The sequence below is a fragment of the Clarias gariepinus genome, chromosome 11, assembly GCF_024256425.1.
Source record: "Clarias gariepinus isolate MV-2021 ecotype Netherlands chromosome 11, CGAR_prim_01v2, whole genome shotgun sequence".
NCBI classification, from domain to species: domain Eukaryota; kingdom Metazoa; phylum Chordata; class Actinopteri; order Siluriformes; family Clariidae; genus Clarias; species Clarias gariepinus.
Window position 1 is genome coordinate 26,770,423 of NC_071110.1, and position 18,796 is coordinate 26,789,218.

The 18,796-nt window shown below is 36.6% G+C and overlaps 3 protein-coding genes across 4 annotated transcripts; 1 reads left to right on the top strand and 2 right to left on the bottom strand.

Moving 5' to 3' along the window:
- Positions 1–2,282: 2,282 nt before the first annotated feature.
- Positions 2,283–6,473, bottom strand: rad1 (RAD1 homolog (S. pombe)). The gene is made up of 6 exons (XM_053507589.1): positions 6,388–6,473; positions 6,026–6,240; positions 5,832–5,940; positions 4,515–4,773; positions 3,477–3,575; positions 2,283–2,704 (listed from the first exon to the last, which is right to left on the bottom strand). Exons 2-6 carry the CDS (start codon positions 6,218–6,220, stop codon positions 2,527–2,529), a joined length of 840 nt encoding a protein of 279 aa, XP_053363564.1. The 5' UTR covers positions 6,221–6,240; positions 6,388–6,473; the 3' UTR covers positions 2,283–2,526.
- A 1,792-nt stretch (positions 6,474–8,265) lies between these two features.
- On the top strand, positions 8,266–15,225 carry ift20 (intraflagellar transport 20 homolog (Chlamydomonas)). Of its 2 annotated transcripts, none has more exons than XM_053506859.1 (5): positions 8,266–8,346; positions 8,718–8,865; positions 11,447–11,532; positions 11,616–11,719; positions 14,499–15,225. In XM_053506859.1, exons 2-5 carry the CDS (start codon positions 8,739–8,741, stop codon positions 14,578–14,580), a joined length of 399 nt encoding a protein of 132 aa, XP_053362834.1. In that variant the 5' UTR covers positions 8,266–8,346; positions 8,718–8,738; the 3' UTR covers positions 14,581–15,225. The 2 variants fall into 2 exon arrangements, with proteins under 2 accessions (XP_053362834.1, XP_053362833.1); XM_053506858.1 differs by having other exon boundaries at positions 8,276–8,346; positions 8,662–8,865.
- Positions 15,226–15,373: 148 nt separating this feature from the next.
- On the bottom strand, positions 15,374–16,919 carry tmem97 (transmembrane protein 97). The gene is made up of 3 exons (XM_053507748.1): positions 16,693–16,919; positions 16,455–16,599; positions 15,374–16,350 (listed from the first exon to the last, which is right to left on the bottom strand). Exons 1-3 carry the CDS (start codon positions 16,804–16,806, stop codon positions 16,076–16,078), a joined length of 534 nt encoding a protein of 177 aa, XP_053363723.1. The 5' UTR covers positions 16,807–16,919; the 3' UTR covers positions 15,374–16,075.
- Between the last annotated feature and the right edge of the window lie 1,877 nt (positions 16,920–18,796).

The following is an 18,796-nucleotide window of genomic DNA, read 5'->3' on the forward strand; positions in this document are numbered from 1 at the left end:
AATGTAAATTAATGAACATGTAAATATATTTTTTTAAAGAAGTTAATTATTTATTTACATAGAAATTGGCCACCAGGTGGCGGTAGTACCTCGGTAACTTTTATAGCATGCTCTAGCGACCTCTGCTGGACACACGGCATTTCATTTCAGGAGCAAATGAGTGCTTTGAAACACATTTAGGCTCACTGCTCTTTGTTTTTGTGTGTTATTATTTTATTATTATTATTATTATTATTATTATTATTATTATTAATTATAATAATAAATTATTGTTAATAATTAATTATCATGTGCTATAATTTTATCATTTATCATTTTAATTTATGTATTTTCTATAGCCCTAACAGAAGGCTTTATTGGTTCTCCAGAACCATTCTCACGACCGTGGTGTGACCTTCGGTCAACATTCATATGCACAAAACATAGGCTATTTAGGAACACCAATTAGCCGAATCTGCATGTCTTTTAAATGTGAAAGGAAACCTTTAGGGAGAATATGCAAACTCCATACCCCGAGCACACAGACTCCGAGGCGGGAATCGAACTTGAACCCAGGAGGTTCAAGGTGACAGTGCTAACCACTAAACCATCATGCCACCTGAAGTTGTTTTTACAAGGGGAAAATAATTAGTTCTTCAGTGCAGATAAATTTTATGCACATAGTAAAACAGTTTGTGATATTACAATACCAGTCAAAAGTTTGAACAAATCTTCTATGTCTATGATTTTTATTTATTTCTACACTGTAAAACAATCTTGAAGGAATCCAAAGTATGCAATAATCTTCTTTGAACAATTGATATTAAGATGTTCCTGCTACTTATGATCTGCAAAGCCTTCATAACGACTCTAATCTGAGGCGCTGTTAATTAGTGATTTCTCTACATGAACTTCTCCTCTGCAGCAGAAATAGGGTTTTGCTTTTCTCGGAAGGTCTTCATGTGGTTCAGGTGCTTGATGGGTTTTTACAAATGCACTTGACACAATACTGTTCACATCTGACCTTAGTGTCTTACAAAAATCAACAGAATGTTGTTGTTGTTACTTAACTACATTATTCCATGCTATTTAATAGCTTTGAGACTTCAGTATTGTTCTTAAATGTAGAAAAATAAATTTAATTTTGTGTCCAGACTTTTGACTGTTACTGTATGTACAAAAATGTATCCACTGAAATTTGGTGCCATTATGATGTCTGAAAGCTATTTGTTTTCGTCTATGGCCATCTTTAAGCATGTCTAGAACTGGCAATTCCACAAAAAAATATCGTATTTCCAAAGAGGCCCGATTGTTGGTCAGTCTGAGGGTGGATGGACCCTGAGACAAATAGCTAGAACTCTTGAAATACTATGTTCTACTGTCGATACAATTATGACCTGGGCCTACTGATCGAAGATCTGTTAAGAACAACCTTGTCACTTTATGCCTAAGAGAGTTGCTGCTTGTATTAGCTGCATAGGTCATGTCCCACATGTGGCATACATCTTTGTCTGTGCGTTGTACATAGTTTGCGTTACTTAGTAATTTCCTTTGGGATCAATAAAGTATACAGTGCAAAAGTCTTAGGCACCATATTTTATTCTGTACCAATTTTGTTATATATGTTTATCATGTCTTTTATCAAAAAGTAACGCTGCAATGTAACTGATTACTTTTTGGAGACAGTAATCTTGTAATGTTATTAGTTACTTTAAAAAGTAACATCCCCCAACACCGTTTGTATGTGCCCAAGACTTTTGCACAGTACTATAAGTAAAACAGCTGTCGGTCTTGTACTATATATTTTTTTCTTTACAGCCATGCACATATTTTCCTGTAATCTTATTTATTTATAATTTTTTTAGTTATATATGGAAATACCGAATGATTTTGTACATTATTATGCAGACATGATAAACATCTATAACAAAATTGGTACAGCATATAATATGGTGCCTAAGACATTTGCATAGTACTGTATATCTAAAGGCAAAGTCAAGAAAGTATTATTAATGCATTAATAGCTAAATTTTAAACCATAACCTATAACCATTAAAAGGTAAAAAACAGTGCTGGTGTATGTGGATGAAATATTCAGAAAGACAACATTAGCAGCTCTATCATAAAAATGTAGTTAATAGTTACATATTATACATATATATATATTATACATGTTTTTTTTTACAGTTGAGTATGAAATATGTTTAACCTATACATTAGATAATATTGATTTATTTTTTTAAATACAATAAAAAAAAGGAAAATGACAGGCTCTGCAAACAATATCTTACAAAAGCCTCCATCCAAACTTAATGAATAATTGTCATTATTTATTCATATAGTACTAAATTACAAAAATATTACTTGTACTATTACACAGTAAGTTACAACCATATTAAATATACAATATACAACAAACCACAGAATCTTTAAAAGCTATGGCCCTGAAAATCAACACAACGAACAACTTGATCTGTAGCATCCCAGTTCACACAGGGGGGAAAAAAACAGTTCTGACAATCACCCCATATGGTTCTTCATGGTCCTCTATTCTTCATCAACCTCTTCATCAGGACAACAATAATATTCAACAAAGCAAATCTGTCCATCATCGTTCCGTACAAGATACTGTAATGAAAGGAAACCTCGAGTATCTGTCCTCACGGACACCTTGCAGGACAGAGCCAGGGCCTTAGTGGAGGGTTTTAATAGTGACATCTTGTACCTGAAGGAGCAGGAAGACAAGAGACAAAACTCGTAATCAAAGCATTAAATATCTAATAGTCTTTGTGGCAGAGTAGGCAACTCTCTGCTGAGATTATGAGATTTATTATGGGATTTATTGCTGCTTAATAAATCCCATAATAATAAAAACCACAATATGGACCAATTGTTTGGTACAATAATGGTACAATTATTTAATCGCAAAAGGCTGCAATTTATTCCAGGTAATATAGTATAATATAGTTTGGAATTTATGTAGACTTTTCAATAATTTAAGTTTTTTTTTCCAAGGTGAATAAATAGCAGAAAACATTCTTTATCCAATAATTTTCTGTTAACCCAGATAAAAAAGTTTGAATACAAAATTTAATAGTTTAAATCGCAATGTGTTAAAATGATCATCAATGTGATTTTTTTTAATCAAATTGTGCAGCCCTACAGGAAATGACATCACTAAATCAATTTTCAAAATGATATTTACAACCCCACTGATTAGTATACTGGCTGCACTTGGTGTACACCCTGCACAACTCAGTTTGTACTCTTAAAGTGTTTTACAACGCCATAATTGTGTCTGAAATTCCTCCCTCGTGCACTTATTCACCATTTCCTGATAATGGAGAAGCGAGACCAAATGCAGAGATTAGCATTCTTGAAAAACAATCATGCGTCCGAATGCTTTCAACAGCAAACTGAAACCGCTTAAAAACAGTGTGTGTAATAATATAGTGAACTTATTACAGGATTCTGACTACAGACACATCATCTTTCACCTGTTGGTCTGTGTGGTAGTGCACTGGAACAGTTCCATCATGTCTGAGTCTTTGGGATAGTCATAATGGGCATTTCCTGAATTTCCATATGTAGACAGTCTGGAGGGAAAGTAGACGTTATCTTTGAGGGATATTAACATCAACATACTGTAAGAGCTAACACTGTAGTATATACTGTACAACGAGAGTGCACTTTAAAGCAACATTTAATCAATGTGAGTGAAAAAAGTGTCAAGCAGATAAAAGACATTCAGCGTGTAAAGCTCAAATTTATAATATGTTTAATAAGATCTTAATAATAAAAATTATATGGCTTTTTTAATCTCTTTTCCTGTTATACGTGATATAAAACCTATGCACTGTTATAAAGTCAAAGTGATAACCATCATATAGTCCAGCTCTAATGATCCTCAGTCTCTCCATTAAATCTCTTATTATCATCTATCTCAAGTGTTTTTGTCCTTTATTTATGGTTTAGATTTAAATCATTCTCTCCTTTCAGGATTTGGATAATTAATTAATTAAAAGTATACTCCGCTTAAAAGTTTGGGATCACTTTCTAACTCCATGATAGTTGATATTGAGATGTATCTGCTACTAATGATCTGTAAATCCTTCATAACGGCTTTAATTTGAGGTGCTGGTTGTTAATTGGTAATTTCTGAGGCTGGTGAATGAAGGTCTCCTCTGCAGCAGAGGTAAGTTTGGGTCTTGCTTTCCTGGGAAGGTCTCCATGAGAGCCAGTTTCATTATGGTGCTTAAAGTGTGCACTCGACAAAAAAACCATTCGACACATTATGGTGCACTCGACACAATATTGTTCTTGCATGAAATAACCCAGAAAGGCTGACCTCTGTGTCTTAAAATAACAACTGACTGTTGTTGTTACATAATTACCTAATTCCCATAGGTTATTTCATAGTTTTAAAGTCCCCAGTATTGTTGTAGAATGTAGAAAATAAACACTTAACAAAAACAAAGAACTTTGCAAGTGATCCCAAACTTTCAGGTGGTATATATCTGTATATATATTTGTACCTGAAATAGGGCTGACTTGGTGACATCGTTAGCTGCAGGATCTCACTGGTCATGTCTAGCTCTGAAAACGCCTCTTTCAGGCTGTCTGATTGCAGGATCACCTTGTTGGTGACATTGGTGCTGCAGAAATCAAAATCTAAAGGTTCCTCTGGCTCCTGAGTGTTAATCTTGCAAACGGTTACCACTCCTCCCTCCTCCAGAAACAGGGTTAACGGGTATCCGTAGCCATTGTAGCACATTCTCAGAGCCGTGCTTACTCCTTAATGGGGAAAAATACACAAGATATACACTAGTTTTAGATGATACAGATGTTTCATTTCGTCATTATTGATTTATAATCAGTGTGTGAACACATGCAATGTACGAGAGACGTTCAAGTCAAAATGTGCTGAGAGTGATGAAATTTATTGTGAATGAAGGTATAAAGTCCATTTTTGGACTTTTAGCCGCAGTAAAACATTTGGATGGTGCAAATGTTTTTAAGATGGCTGTATGGGCATCAAATCTTGGTTGAGGTGGCTCGAAGCCTGCTGTAGTCATTGGAATGCTCTCAGGAAAAAAAAGGTCTTGCTTTATCAATCAATGCACAAACTCATAATGCCCATCACACCACTTGCACATTACAGGAACTCGGCTGGGAGTTCTTGCCACATCCCCTGTACAGTCCTGACCTCTCTACAAGCCATTTCCACACGTTTGAGCCATGGTTCCTGGGGGCCAGCATTTTAGATGTTAAGCAGGCAGTACGATCGTCTCTCTGGAGCACTGAGAAATACTTTCTACCTTAATGATATTTAAAGAACCAGTGAAACACTGGGATATGTGCATTAGTGTAGCAGTGAGTTATCACTCACTCATTTATCTTCTATACTACTTTATCCTGTATACAGGGTTACGTGGTCTTGGAGACTATCCCAGAAGTCTCAGGGCACGAGAAAGGGTAGACCCTGGACGGGGTGCCAATCCATCGCAGGGCACACACAAAAACATACACACTACGGGCAATTTACGAACATCAATTAGCCGAATCTGCATGTCTTTGGACTGCGGGGAGAAAGTACAAACTCTATGCACAGAGACCCACGGCGGGAATCGAACCTAAACCCTGTGGGTGCAAGGCGACAGTGCTAGCCACTTAGCCCCCATGCCACCGCAGCGGATTATATAGTGGAATAAAGGCAGTTTTTACTCTAATAACGGTGTTCTGTTATTCTGCACAATCCAAAGTCCCAGTTTGACTTGAACATCTATTGTATTTTTATATTTTCTCGTATAGCATGTATTTTTATAGTTTATAGGATAATCTTGACGACATGCCTGGCACTGTGCTTCCCCCAAAGATGGTGAGGCAATCCAGCAGCACCGTGAGGTTCACCTGAAACCCAACTACATCCTCCTTCAGAGTGAATTCTTGAAATATCTCCGCCTGCAGAAACAAACACACTTTCTCGTACACAAAGCATTGGCTCGGAGATGACAGCGCTTTCAGAAGATCTGCCTGGAGCACCAACCTGTATGAAGGCATTTGCCTGAAGACACTTGGACTCTTCTACAGTAACTTTCAGTCCGTTCTGTGTTGCATTGAATATTGCATGGTCTTTAAATGATATGGCTTTCAGGATGTTGGAAAGGTTCCTTACATTATCCAGACTAGCTACAAGGACATAATCATCACTTCCTGACTGGGACTGAGTGGACAGAGGCATACTTCTCAACCATCAAGTATCTGCAAAAACAACAAGAAAAAAAAAACCAACTCAGATAAAAAAGGAAAGTTCAGTACGCTTGGACACTTTGCTTAGTTTTGTGTAATAATTGTATAAGCTTAGTTTGTGTAGTAAAGAGTTAATACACTGAAATGAGCTACACTTACCTACTAAACACAGCTGCATACAAGTATTATGTAGCATTTCGCTCCTATTTTCTTCTTCTTTGACCTTCTTGTCAGGTGGCTCACCGCATTACTGCCACCTACTGACTGGAGTATGGTATCGCGGATATACTGTACAGTAAATATAGACAGACAGATAGACAGATAGATAGATAGATAGATAGATAGATAGATAGATAGATAGATAGATAGATACTTTATTTTTTAAATGTATTTCATGTTGGAAATTTCCATAATGGAAAATTCCATGTGGAAAACGACCACGGCGAAATAGAAATTACTTTAAACCCAAAAAGAAAAAATTATACACACTTCAACATGAAAACTATACACCTCTCTTCTGATATCATTAACAATGGTGCCATGCCAAATAGTTTTTTTTTAATGTTCTGTTCCTCGAGCCACTTAGTTATCACTTTTGCCTTATGCCAGGGTGCATCCATCATGCTGGAAAAGGTATTGTTCTTTACCCAACTGTTCATGGATTGTTTGGAGAAGTTGCTCTCTGAGAATGTTTTTTTCCCCATTCTTTATTCATGGCTGTGTTCTCAGGCAAAATTGAGAGTGTGCTTTACAGTTGGAATGACACAGGACTGATGGTAGCGCTCACCTTTTCTTTTTCAGACAAGCCTTTTTTTTTTCGGATCCCCCAAACAATCAGAAAGGGGATTCATCAGGAAAAAAAATACTTTACATTATTATACTTTGCATAATTGTAGTCTTCCCTTGATGTTTTTCCTGGAGGGACTTGGTTCTTTGCTGCCCTTTTTAAAATGTTTCAAGGTGAGTCAGTCAAGGTGTGGCCCAGAAGTCTTGAAAAAGAAGGATCAACATTGCAAATATTGCCTCTTTGCATAAACTTATGAAATGCTTGAAATTATACTTCAATAACATCTGACAAAATGTCCAACACTGAAGCATCAGACCTTGTAAAAATTAACATTTGTTTCATTCTCAACGCTGTTGGTCCAGGTGGTGTTATGCTCTAAAATGCCCCCCTGCCACGGATTGCCCCCCCCCTACATAATCTCTTTCAAATAATATATTAGAATATAAATTCATAGATTTATGGTTTAGAAATTACAAATTATACCAAACAAATTTAATTATAAAATAAGCATTATAAAAAAATGTTGTATAGTGGAAGAAATACATAAATTATTTATTTTTTTCAGATACAACATGTATATATTTATATTTCTTATTTTATAATAAAAATCGTTTCGTGTAATTTTTCATCACAAACAATAAATGTGCCATAAAATAATCATTTTTGGGGATTTGTATTAATCGTCTCGACGTGCCTGGGGTTAATTATAATAGTATTCAGACATAATAATTCATATAATAGAATACTTCTTCTTCGTCTTGTTTTACGGCGGTTGGCATACAGTATGTTGCATTAGCGCCACCTTTAGGTCTTAATGTTTATCATCTTCCTTTCAGTTTAAATCCTCTTTTTTTTAGTCCCATCGTCCTTAAGAAAAACATAAAATACTGTTTTCATCGTAATCTTGCTACATAAAAAAAAATTCAACCTTCCAAAAGTGCCCAGGAAAAAAACAAAAAACAAATAAACATTACGATGCACATCTAGGAAGATTCTATTCCACCTGTTAACAGAGTCTTCTTCCATACTAATTAGTTCCCACATCTGTGGAAATGATACTTTATTTCAATATATGCAGGGATATTTATGATACAACATGAATTCATAACAGCCAAATTTAAACAAAATTATATAAATGCAATCTTTAACTTTAAAGTTAAGAATTAGATCCGTCGCCCCCCTCCCACCCGTGCCGAAATGGTACGACCCACTCGTCTCCAAGGCAGCCGAAACGCAGCGGAAGTGGGCGGAGCTACGTCAGCTGGACTCGGTCCCGGTGACACATAACCGAGCGCGTTGGCAAGGACAACAAGTTGCTGTGTACTTTTTGGGTGAGATAAAAGTGTTCAGTGTAATGTAGTGTAACATGTTTACGTACACAATATACTGTTTATATACGTATAATTTACATATAAACCTTATGAAGAAGGTGTTTCATAATGGTTAGCATGTTAGCTTCTGTACTGATAGTCCAGTTAGCTGTATTGTTGTGAGTTAGCATTGTAGCTAATACGTGTCGGCATATGGTGTGTAAATGATCTCTGAGGATTAAAAACAGTTTTAGACGTTAAGAGCGAGTAGCTGCACTTTTACTGTCATACATAGTCAAACCAGTGTGTATTGTTCTTTGTTTTCCTTGTTTTTAGTTTTGCTTGGCTGTGTTGAGAAAGAAAGCAAGCTTTTTTTATTATTATTTTGGCAGTGTGGGATCTAAAACCCCATCATGGCTAAAGATCCACTAGCAGAAGCTGGACTTCATTTCGATGAGCTGAACAAGTTACGAGTCCTCGATCCAGATGTCTCGCAGAAAACCACCGAGCTCAAGGAGGAATGCAAAGACTTTGTTGACAGTAAGTTTACTGATCCCACATGCTTACATACCTACAGCCAATACAGTATGTGAAAGACTGGTGTAAGTACGTGTCGTTGACAGGTAAAAAGTTTGTAGAAATAGTTAAAAGGTTAAACTTCAAAATAAGATGATGATCTTTAATGTAATCAGTGATATTATTATTTCAGGTTGAGCCCCACGTACCTGTCTGCCTGTCTTTCTGTACAGCAAATCTCTTTGTCTAATTTATTAATACAAAGTGAGTAAACTTTATAGGGTTGAGTATCTGACCAACTCCCTGTTTGGTAATTTGAGAGTAAATCACAGGTGAGAAGTCGAAAACGTAGACTGGATCCAGTTCGTTAAAATTTACTTTTACCACTTTAGTGCTGTTATTTCAGTGGTGATAATATTAAGTAATCCCAGTATAAACATTTAATTTTGTTTACATTGAGCAAGTTTGCTTATTAATAGCTTATTTTCAAGTATATTATTTAATCTGGCACAAAACTGTTTTTAACATCGCTTTTGTTGAACATATTGATTTGAATTACAATATAGTGTAAGTTTAAACTTTATGGAGATATGTACTGTAAGTATCTCTTTGATTATATTATATATTTAAGTTTTATTAAATTCTATCAAATGGTCGATTTAAGACGTGCCTATGCGTACGTTGTCAAAACTTGTGATTTTTTACCTCTACTCAACATTTTGATTTCATTCATGGTGCAGGTTTAACTTCAGGTAAATACCAAAATACTGCAAATGTTTCATTAAAATCTGTCCAGGGAGTTTTGCGTGATGCCATGACAAAATCTGCTGGACAGACATACAGACAGGAATCTTTGGAGACTGTTATCGGGACCTCCAATGTATAAGCGAGTTTTGACCAATGTACAGACAAAACCTTTTTATGAAATAACATTATTTGGTAATTAAGTCAGTTGTTATTTTAAGACATGAATGGCTGGATTAGTTTTTGCAAGAACAGCATTGTCAGGTGCATTTGCAAAACCCATCAAGCACCACGATGAAACTGGTCTCATAAAGACCATACCAGTAAGGCAAGACCAAAATTTACCTCTGCTGCAAAAATTTACCTCTGCTGAGCACCTCAGATTACAGAACATAATAGCAGACGCATCTCAATATCAATTGTTCAAAGGAGATTATTGCATATTTGCATATTAGTGTAAAAATAAATATCAAGAACGATCATGGAGTTAGACTGAACTTTTGACTGGTTGTGTAGATACATAATTATTTTAATAGAAGATGGATGGACAAACGCGCAGACAATTAATAAAATATTTATTTAGTTAAATGCAAAAAAAAAAACATGCAAATTTGTCATTAACAGTTCTGAAAGTTTCTGATAGGGGTACATAGCCACATTACTAGGAATCATGTATAATAAATAAGGAAGAAACGAGGCTGACGGAAAGTTAGAGGTGCAAGCACACTGTAACAAATACCACAAAGAAGAGCTTTAATAAGTGAAACACTTAATCAAAACACTTGAAAAGTTACAAGCTCAGCATTTTAATACTTTGCATACATTTGCATGAACCAATCTTCTGGTTTTGTGCAAATGATCCAATGTCGTCCACATTCTGAAACAAAAAATAACTTATCTATGATTTATTTAGTCTGGAAAAAAAAAGCATTTTATGTTATTTTATGTACATGCCAAAGAGAATCAACAATCAAAAAAAAGCTGAAAATATCTTAAAGTTGCTGCTTCCATCAACGGGGTCGCCATAGTGCTCATCTGCACAAGAGTTGGCACGGGTTTTACTCTTCCTGACACAATCTTGCCATTTTATTCAGGCTTGGAACTAGCACTGTATCCAGTGGCTGGGATTTGGGCATTGGCTGGGAATTAAATGAGCCGCCAATGTCCCGATACAGAGCCACCAATGACCCCACCCTCTCCCCGACACCGAGCTGCGAATGCCCCCAAAACATCGTTAAGAAAAGCATATTTCCAATATTTTTTGCACAAATTACTTATATTCGTTGCACAGATAACCCTTATTACATTGTATTATATCATATATCAATTATATCGTAACTGTGTGTATCAGCCAGTACTCAGTATCATTCCAATCATCCACCCCCTCCACCAGATATTAGAAGTGTAATAAGTGCATAATGCTTACACCATGTCATTCAGAAGCATTTATACCTACCCTCAGTGACCAGTGGATCAGTATATAACTCGCACATAACTCAAATCTGCCCTGGTGTCGCAGTACTGCATTAGTTCATCCCTAAACATCAGATCAGGGTCAGGATGATGGCGCAGTGGGTAGTGCTGCTGTCTCACAGGGTCCCAAGTTTGATCCCAAGCTTGTCTTACTGTCTGTTTGCTGTATCATGAGTCTTCCTACATTTTCATAAATATGCAGTACCAAGGATAAATTTCCCCTGTAAGTGAAGGAATATATAAATGTGTGTGTGTGCGCGTGTGTGCGCACACAGTGCCAGGATTGACTTATTGATTATGATTATGATTGCTTATTTACTTACTGAACCTTCATACCTTTTTTTTTTTTTTTTTTTAACTTATATTTTATTTTATTTTTTTATAACAGAGATTGGCCAGTTTCAGAAAATAGTGGGTGGACTCATTGAAATGGTGGATGAATTGGCCAAGGAAGCAGAAAAAGAAAAAATGAAGGTATGTATGTTTATTTAAAATATTCAATATTATTGTATAAATTGTATTGAATTGTTGGCGTCTTCTCCTTTTTTGTTTGACAGGCGATAGGAGCCCGAAATCTGCTGAAGTCTGTCGCGAAACAGCGGGAGGCTCAGCAGCAGCAACTTCAGGCGCTAATTGCAGAGAAGAGGATGCAGCTGGAAAGGTTTACTTTCTTGTTTCAGTCATTATATACAGTAGCCAGATGTGCAACCCTGCCAAACATTATGAAATCGCCACACATAGAGGATGCTTTAGCAAAAAAAACAAAAATTAAAGAAATGACACAAAGCACTTTGAAAATTTTGCCTTGATGAAACATACCTTAAACTAATTAAATAAAGTTTTATTAATGGCATATTTATTTCCAAATCAAGGAGAGTAAAAATAATGGAATCAGCTTGTAATTTGCATTTCTAAAGAAATGAAAGTCAAAAAATGATAGACTATAAATTAGTCTGCAGTTAAAAGGGAGTGCGTATGGGCTGTTTGAGCTGACTAATTAAAAGGAAACATGGTCTCACCAAGATAAATGTCAAATAAAACAACATGAAGGATTAAAGACCTCCTTCAAGAAGGGAATTCCAACACCTTCTTTGGCGAGAGATATTGGTTTGTTCTCAGTTGGCTGTGTCTAAAATATGGTGTCAGTAGCGACACAATGGGAAAGTAAAACTGTTTCCTAATGATTGTGACATAACTGTGACTGAATGAAATTTGACTGAATGAAACCCAGAGCATTTCAGCCATTTGTTTTTGTGACTCCTCCTTTTTCAACACAACCTATGCAATATGATGTCATTTTTTCATTCCATTTTACCAAACTATACAAACATGACAGCATAAAGAATATAAAATTGGTCACACAGGCAAAGAAATAGCATAGATACATATGATGACTTTTTTTCTCTTTTTTTTAAAATTTAGCATGCAATAATAAATATAGTTGAAAGCAACGATGAGCGGGTCCAAGCACCTGTGCTATCGCCACCTGGGCGCATCACACAACCTATTTGCCTTAGTACGCCAAGACTTCTAAAATGCCCTGATGTCACTCAATGTGGGCCGGGTTTGGTGGCGATTGTAATTGCGCAGGATCTTCTGGAGAAGATCAGTGCTCCATGACAAGACTTCTTGGGTGTCTTAACATGGTCAAAAAGTTGGAACCTGCTACCATTAGGATGGCCGAGTGGCTGTCGAGAGATTTTGCTGCATAACACTTGCATGTACACATGCTAAACCTGGGACACGTCTCAGATGTCCATATTCTATACTCAGATTGTATAGTGTAAATTTTTTACTGTTAGTATTCTATTTTTTTCCTATTTTATTTTACTTTATTTTGTTGATCTTAATTTTTTTACTTTGTACTGTCCACTTGCTGCCCTAGCAAAACAAATTTCCCACTTGTGGGACTAATAAAGGTTTATCTTATCTTATCAAAGGGGTCAGCCATGACGATGCTGACAAGTGGTTAATAACATCCTGCGTGATATCATTTTGATTAACATCATTATTGATTGCCTGGTGCTTTTTGAATGTGTTAACATGAAACCTTCAAAAAGACATTCTAAAATTATGTGTGTGTGTGTGTGTGTAGGATGTGTATAACGTGGTTATAGTGTGTGTGTGTGTGTGTGTGTGTGTTTAAAAGTGCTGATGTCATAAATGACATTTGCGTGTTGCAAATGAGCCAAAATAGTTGTATACAAATTTCAGTAATAGTGAAAATTGTTCAGCTTAATGTGATCTTGGTGTGTCCCTAGTTTAACATATATATTTAGTATGTATGAGCTATGCAGCGTAATCTCCTGTGAAGGCCCTGAGCCACGCTTAGGTCCCAGACTTGCAGGCGCCCTAATGACAGGAGATTCCAACCTGTGTGCCGATTTTCATGAGAAACATAAAGAAACATAAAAGATAACCGTTTTCTTCAGGTAATCTGAAGAAAAAAGCTTGTTTAAAATATGGGGTTGGATGCCATATAAAGGCTCAGGATAAATGCACAGGTGTGCATTAAACTCTTGAAATTATTTTTCTTAATGCATTGGTTGAAAATTGTTCATTAATGAAATAATTTTTAAGACAATAAAGCATCTTGCTGAAGAGTGTTAAAGCTGTTCTTCAGGAAAGGCATAACAAATTGGTGATATGGCCAGCAAATAGTCATTCTGATTGTAGATCTTCTGGAGAAAATTTTAAAAAGTGGTCCATGACAAGACCTTTTAGGCATCTTAACATGGTCACAAAGTCATGAAAATCAGCACACATGTTGGAATCTGCTGCCATTAGGATGGTTGAGTGGCTCACAAGAGATTTTGCTGCATAACACTTGCATGTACACATGCTAAACTGGGAGACGCCTGAAATGCATGTTGACAAGTTGTTAATAACATCCTGTGTGATATCATTATTGAGTGACATCACATTGATTGCCTGGGGCTTTTTGAAGGCGTTAACATAAAACCTTCAAAAAGCCATTCTAAAATGATGTCATAATGGTATGGATATGTCCCCTTTAAATTTATGTGCCCACTTCTGGTGCCCCCCCCATTTTAAATTTATGTCATAATTGTATTGGCATGTCCCTCTTAAATGCATCTGCCCACTGTTGCTCTGGTGCGCCCTGCTATGGAACAGGTGCTTGGGCCTGCTCATTGTAGCTTGCAGCTCTATATTTGTGATTTTGTTGCTGTTGTTGATTCCAGATTTTTTTTTTTCTTTTAACTTGATCTGGAAAAATTGTGCTCCTAATTACAATAATTTAATTTGTGTGAGGTGTTTTACAAAATGTTCAGCTCTCAAGCAAATATTTCGTACTATCATATCTGTGATTTGTTTATTGTCTACTAATTTAAAGACCTATGAACCTTCTCTTAAGTGTGGTGCTTTCGTAATTCTTTCCGGCAGTTCTGTGTAAATGTTCTGTTCTACCTTTTTTACAGGTATAGAATTGAATATGAAGCTCTCTCCAAAGTTGAAGCAGAGCAGAATGAATTCATTGACCAGTTTATGCTACAGAAATGATAGTCTTTTCTTCAGCATCATGGCAAGAGGACAATAAGCACGATGGTGTGTGTCTTTTTGATGAAGATGTCACTGATTCTCACTTGGTCATCTGTTTCAATGTGTGGATTTAACAGCCTGGACATGTGACCTATATCATGACCAATTCCTCGGGTTACAACTGTAACATATCAGTACCACAATAAGGCATTAGATAAGTATTTGTATAAAACAAAAAAAAATATTTATAATATTTATATAGAATTATTCTGTAAATCTTATTTTGATACCTTTTTTTGCTACCAGGTAATAAATACAGTATCTGCATGTTACTGTAAATAATTACAAAATCAAGACTTGAGTGATCTATCTGTACATTTTGTAGTCTTTGTGATTTATATACTTTGGGTTTTATCGTATCTGTAACGACTTGACATCGTCAATTGTTTACGGGACCATACATGTGTACAAAGAGGTGTGTTTTCAAACTTCAGGAATTTTTTATCAAAACCAAAAGCTGTTTCTTAACCAAACAGCTCATTTATTTTTCTTTTTGGTTTATTTCAAAGTATTGTTAAAAACATCCCAGTTATCAAAATAATATTTGTTTTGAAAGACACTACATAAACTGATGTGACTGATAATTAAATAAAATTATTTTGTTCATGCATGTCTATAATCTTTTATAATACATTTTACACTGCTATTTCACTGCTTTGTGGTGTGGACGGTAGTGATTTAGTTTTCAATCAAAAATATAAAATTCTTCTTTAAAATAACACAAACACAACGTACTAGATTTTTTATATTTAATATTTATTTATTTATTCATTTGTTTATTTATTTACATATATATATGTATGCATAGCTATAAAAAAGTTTCGAGATTCACGCACCACAGATCAGGTCACTTTCGCTGTACGTCTTTCCTCAGACGCCTTAAAACCTGGCAGTAGAATTCGCTATTGACGGACTGGGGACTAATTCTTTATCCATCATGGACCCACTTTGCCTTTTTGCCCTTGGAGATGTTGGGTTCTTCAACCATGGAGACTGGGATCATACCTGTACACCCAAGTTGTCTTCCAGTGATGTTCTTCTGCTCTTGAACAAGCGTGCCACTTTAAACACTTTGAATTACTTTTTGCAGCATCGCTGAAACAAGTCAAATCAAATCTTTCTGTCAGATTTTTACAGTTTAGCATAGAATTTCACAATCTACCTTTGTTCTATTTCGGCCTCAAGCACTATAGGGTGCACAGGACCCTCTTGTCTAACTTGCTGTCCATGATGAAATAGATGATGCGATGACGCACAGAGTGAGGATAGCACCAGTTGCACAGTTCTAGATGTACACAGGATGATGTCTTTTGGCACACTGACATCTGTTGGTGTGTTACAAAACAAGTCTCAAAACTTTTTAATCTGATCATAGATAGATCGATAGATAGAAAACCAAAAAGATATTTTTTTTTAATCAGCAAAAAAAAGATGGATGTAATGAAATCCAAAGATTTTATTTCATCTTCTTGGTCTTGGATGAAGCCTTGGCACTTGAAGAGGCAGAATTATACTTGGAGCTGAAGAGCATGGTGAGGAGCAGGATGATGGGAATGAGGAGGTACGGAGCGTACACGGACACCAGCATCCATCGCTCCTTGGATGTCTGCGGACCTGGAAGAGGTCCTCTTGGAAAATTATGGAGTAAGATATGGCTTAGGATGGGAATTAAGGTGGTGGCCACGTGCACGGAGTAGATGATTGCTGGAGTCCTGATCCATTTGCAGTTGCCTGGAAATAAAGTAGAGCAAGTCTTAAACTTTAGTGACATTACATACAGAAATTTGTGTGATTATATAACTTGAGATCAGCTTTGAGTTGATGATTTGACTGACCTTTTAAGAAGGCATATGCAGCGATGGGGAAGAAAGGCAACTGGACAAGAGCTTCACAAAATATGAAGGATTTAAACCAGGCGGGTGGAGCCAGCACCATGGGGTCTTTGAACTCAGCTGCATACCAGTGCAGAACATCTCTGAGCTGCAATGCAAAGCACAATATATATTCAATTATTTATTTATATATTTAACAGCATTTTAATGACCAATCTTCAGTATCAGTGCTAAAACTTACCGCTTGAGGGTACACGTGCTCTGGTAGCAGTGCCTGGAGATCAATGAAGAGAGTAATCGGAACGTGCGAGGCAAAATAAAGGAAAAAAACTATCTCTAAAATACGAAGCAGCATTTTATATGTATCGAGGTTTTATAGAAAAACGAAACGCCGTTTAGGAGAAAGTCAAGTTAACAGTCTCTCTGTTTGTTCAGTCACCAGCATAGAAACGGCCAGGGCGTCATAGCAACGTCGCCTCGCGCGTCACAATCCTCTCTTCCTATTGGCCGTTCACCTCGTTTTATCCGGGGAAAGAGGCGGGGCCGTGTGCGCGGACCGTTGAGTGACGTAACAGTTCAAAGTTTTGAAGGGACAAGTTCAAACCGTAGATACGTTATTCCCAAATATGATGGATTGGCACCGTGTTCAGGTTGTACCCCCCCCCAACCCCCCCATCTCATGCCCTAAGTCTCCTAAGATAGGCTCCAGCCATCACATTGTATACAGGATTATTTGTAATAATAGCAGGATTGAAAATGTTTGAGTGAGTGATCTATATAAATAAAAGAAGGTTTTTCTTGGTACATTGGTCAGAACTTACTCTTTCATCGATATTGTTACGGTTCATACATTGGAGGACCCCAGATTGTGTGTATGTATGTATGTCCAGCGATATATTGTCACAGCATCACGTAAAACTGGCCTGACAGAATTCAATGAAACTTTTGCAGTATGTAGGGATCTGCCTGAAGGTTAACCTTCACCATAAATGAAATCAAAGTATTGAGAAAAAGTGATATAAGGGATTTAATCATCTACTTTAAAATATAAACACACACCTGCACCAATAGATATTCATTAGAAAAGTTAAACTGAATATTTTTACTGGGATTACATAATATTATCACAGCTGAAATAACAGTGCTGAAGTGAATTTTAATGCGCTGGAGTCATTTTTAAGACCCAACTTAATCTTTGTCTAATCTACTTTTTCAATTTCTCATCTGTGATCACTCTCCGATTACCGAACAGGGAGTGTATTTGGCTGATGAGGAAAGAAGTACGACTTAGCGTAAACAAGGCGTAAAATACTCAACCTTACAAAATTTTATTTTATTGTATTAACAGTTAGACAGAGTTCTGCCATACAGAAAGACAGACAAACATGTACATGGGCTTCAACCAAAAATAATATCACTGATTACATTAAAGCTGACCAACGTATTTAGGGCCCAAGCATTATGACATCAACCCTATGTTTTCAGGGAGTGGCACAGGGCCCTTACACGAGGTTTTTCCACATAGCTCATACACACTTGCATGTATGCATGCGAAACCCAGTAGACATTTAGAGCTCATTAAGCTGAACAACTTTCACACTGCATGTTATGGGCTCTACTCAACAGGATGTCAGTTATTTTGGTTGGTTTGCAAAATGAACCAAATGGAAATTGATACTATGGAATTTATATGATCCCCATCAAACTGGGCCTACGTGATCTCAAGGCACTGATGACGTTGCCTTTAACCTATACTGAAAAGTGGTTAATAACTTTGTGTGACATTATATTGAGCAACATCATACTGTGATGTATTTTAAAATCATGTCATAATAGTATGGGCTTGTCCCCTGTAAATGCATGCTAACATGCTCAAAAATTACACATGTTGCGTGGGGCATCTGGGAGGTGATGTCACAGGGTGCTTGGGCCCACTCATCATTGCTTGCAACTATATTTTTAGCTTTAACTTTTTAACTATTTTGACAAACTCTTTTTTGGGGGGGGGCAACGATGGGCACTAACGCTAGTACCCTATATTTTCAGTTCATATTTTACTTCAGATAGTCATTTTAATGACTGGATATGTAAATAATGGCAGATTATACATATGTGCACAAAACTGGTAGTTTGTTAAATATGCGAAAGTTCGCAAATGGTTACAAACATTTGCCACACGGTGGGTTGTGGTTCGCACCGTGGACCGTGGCCTCACACCTCCATGGTTTGCTTCTTGCCTCTGTCTGAGTGTATGTTTGGAGTTTGCATGTTCTCCCCGTGTATGGTGGATTTCCTTCAGGGTGTCCGGTTTCCTCCCACAGTCCAAAGACATGCAGATTAGCCTG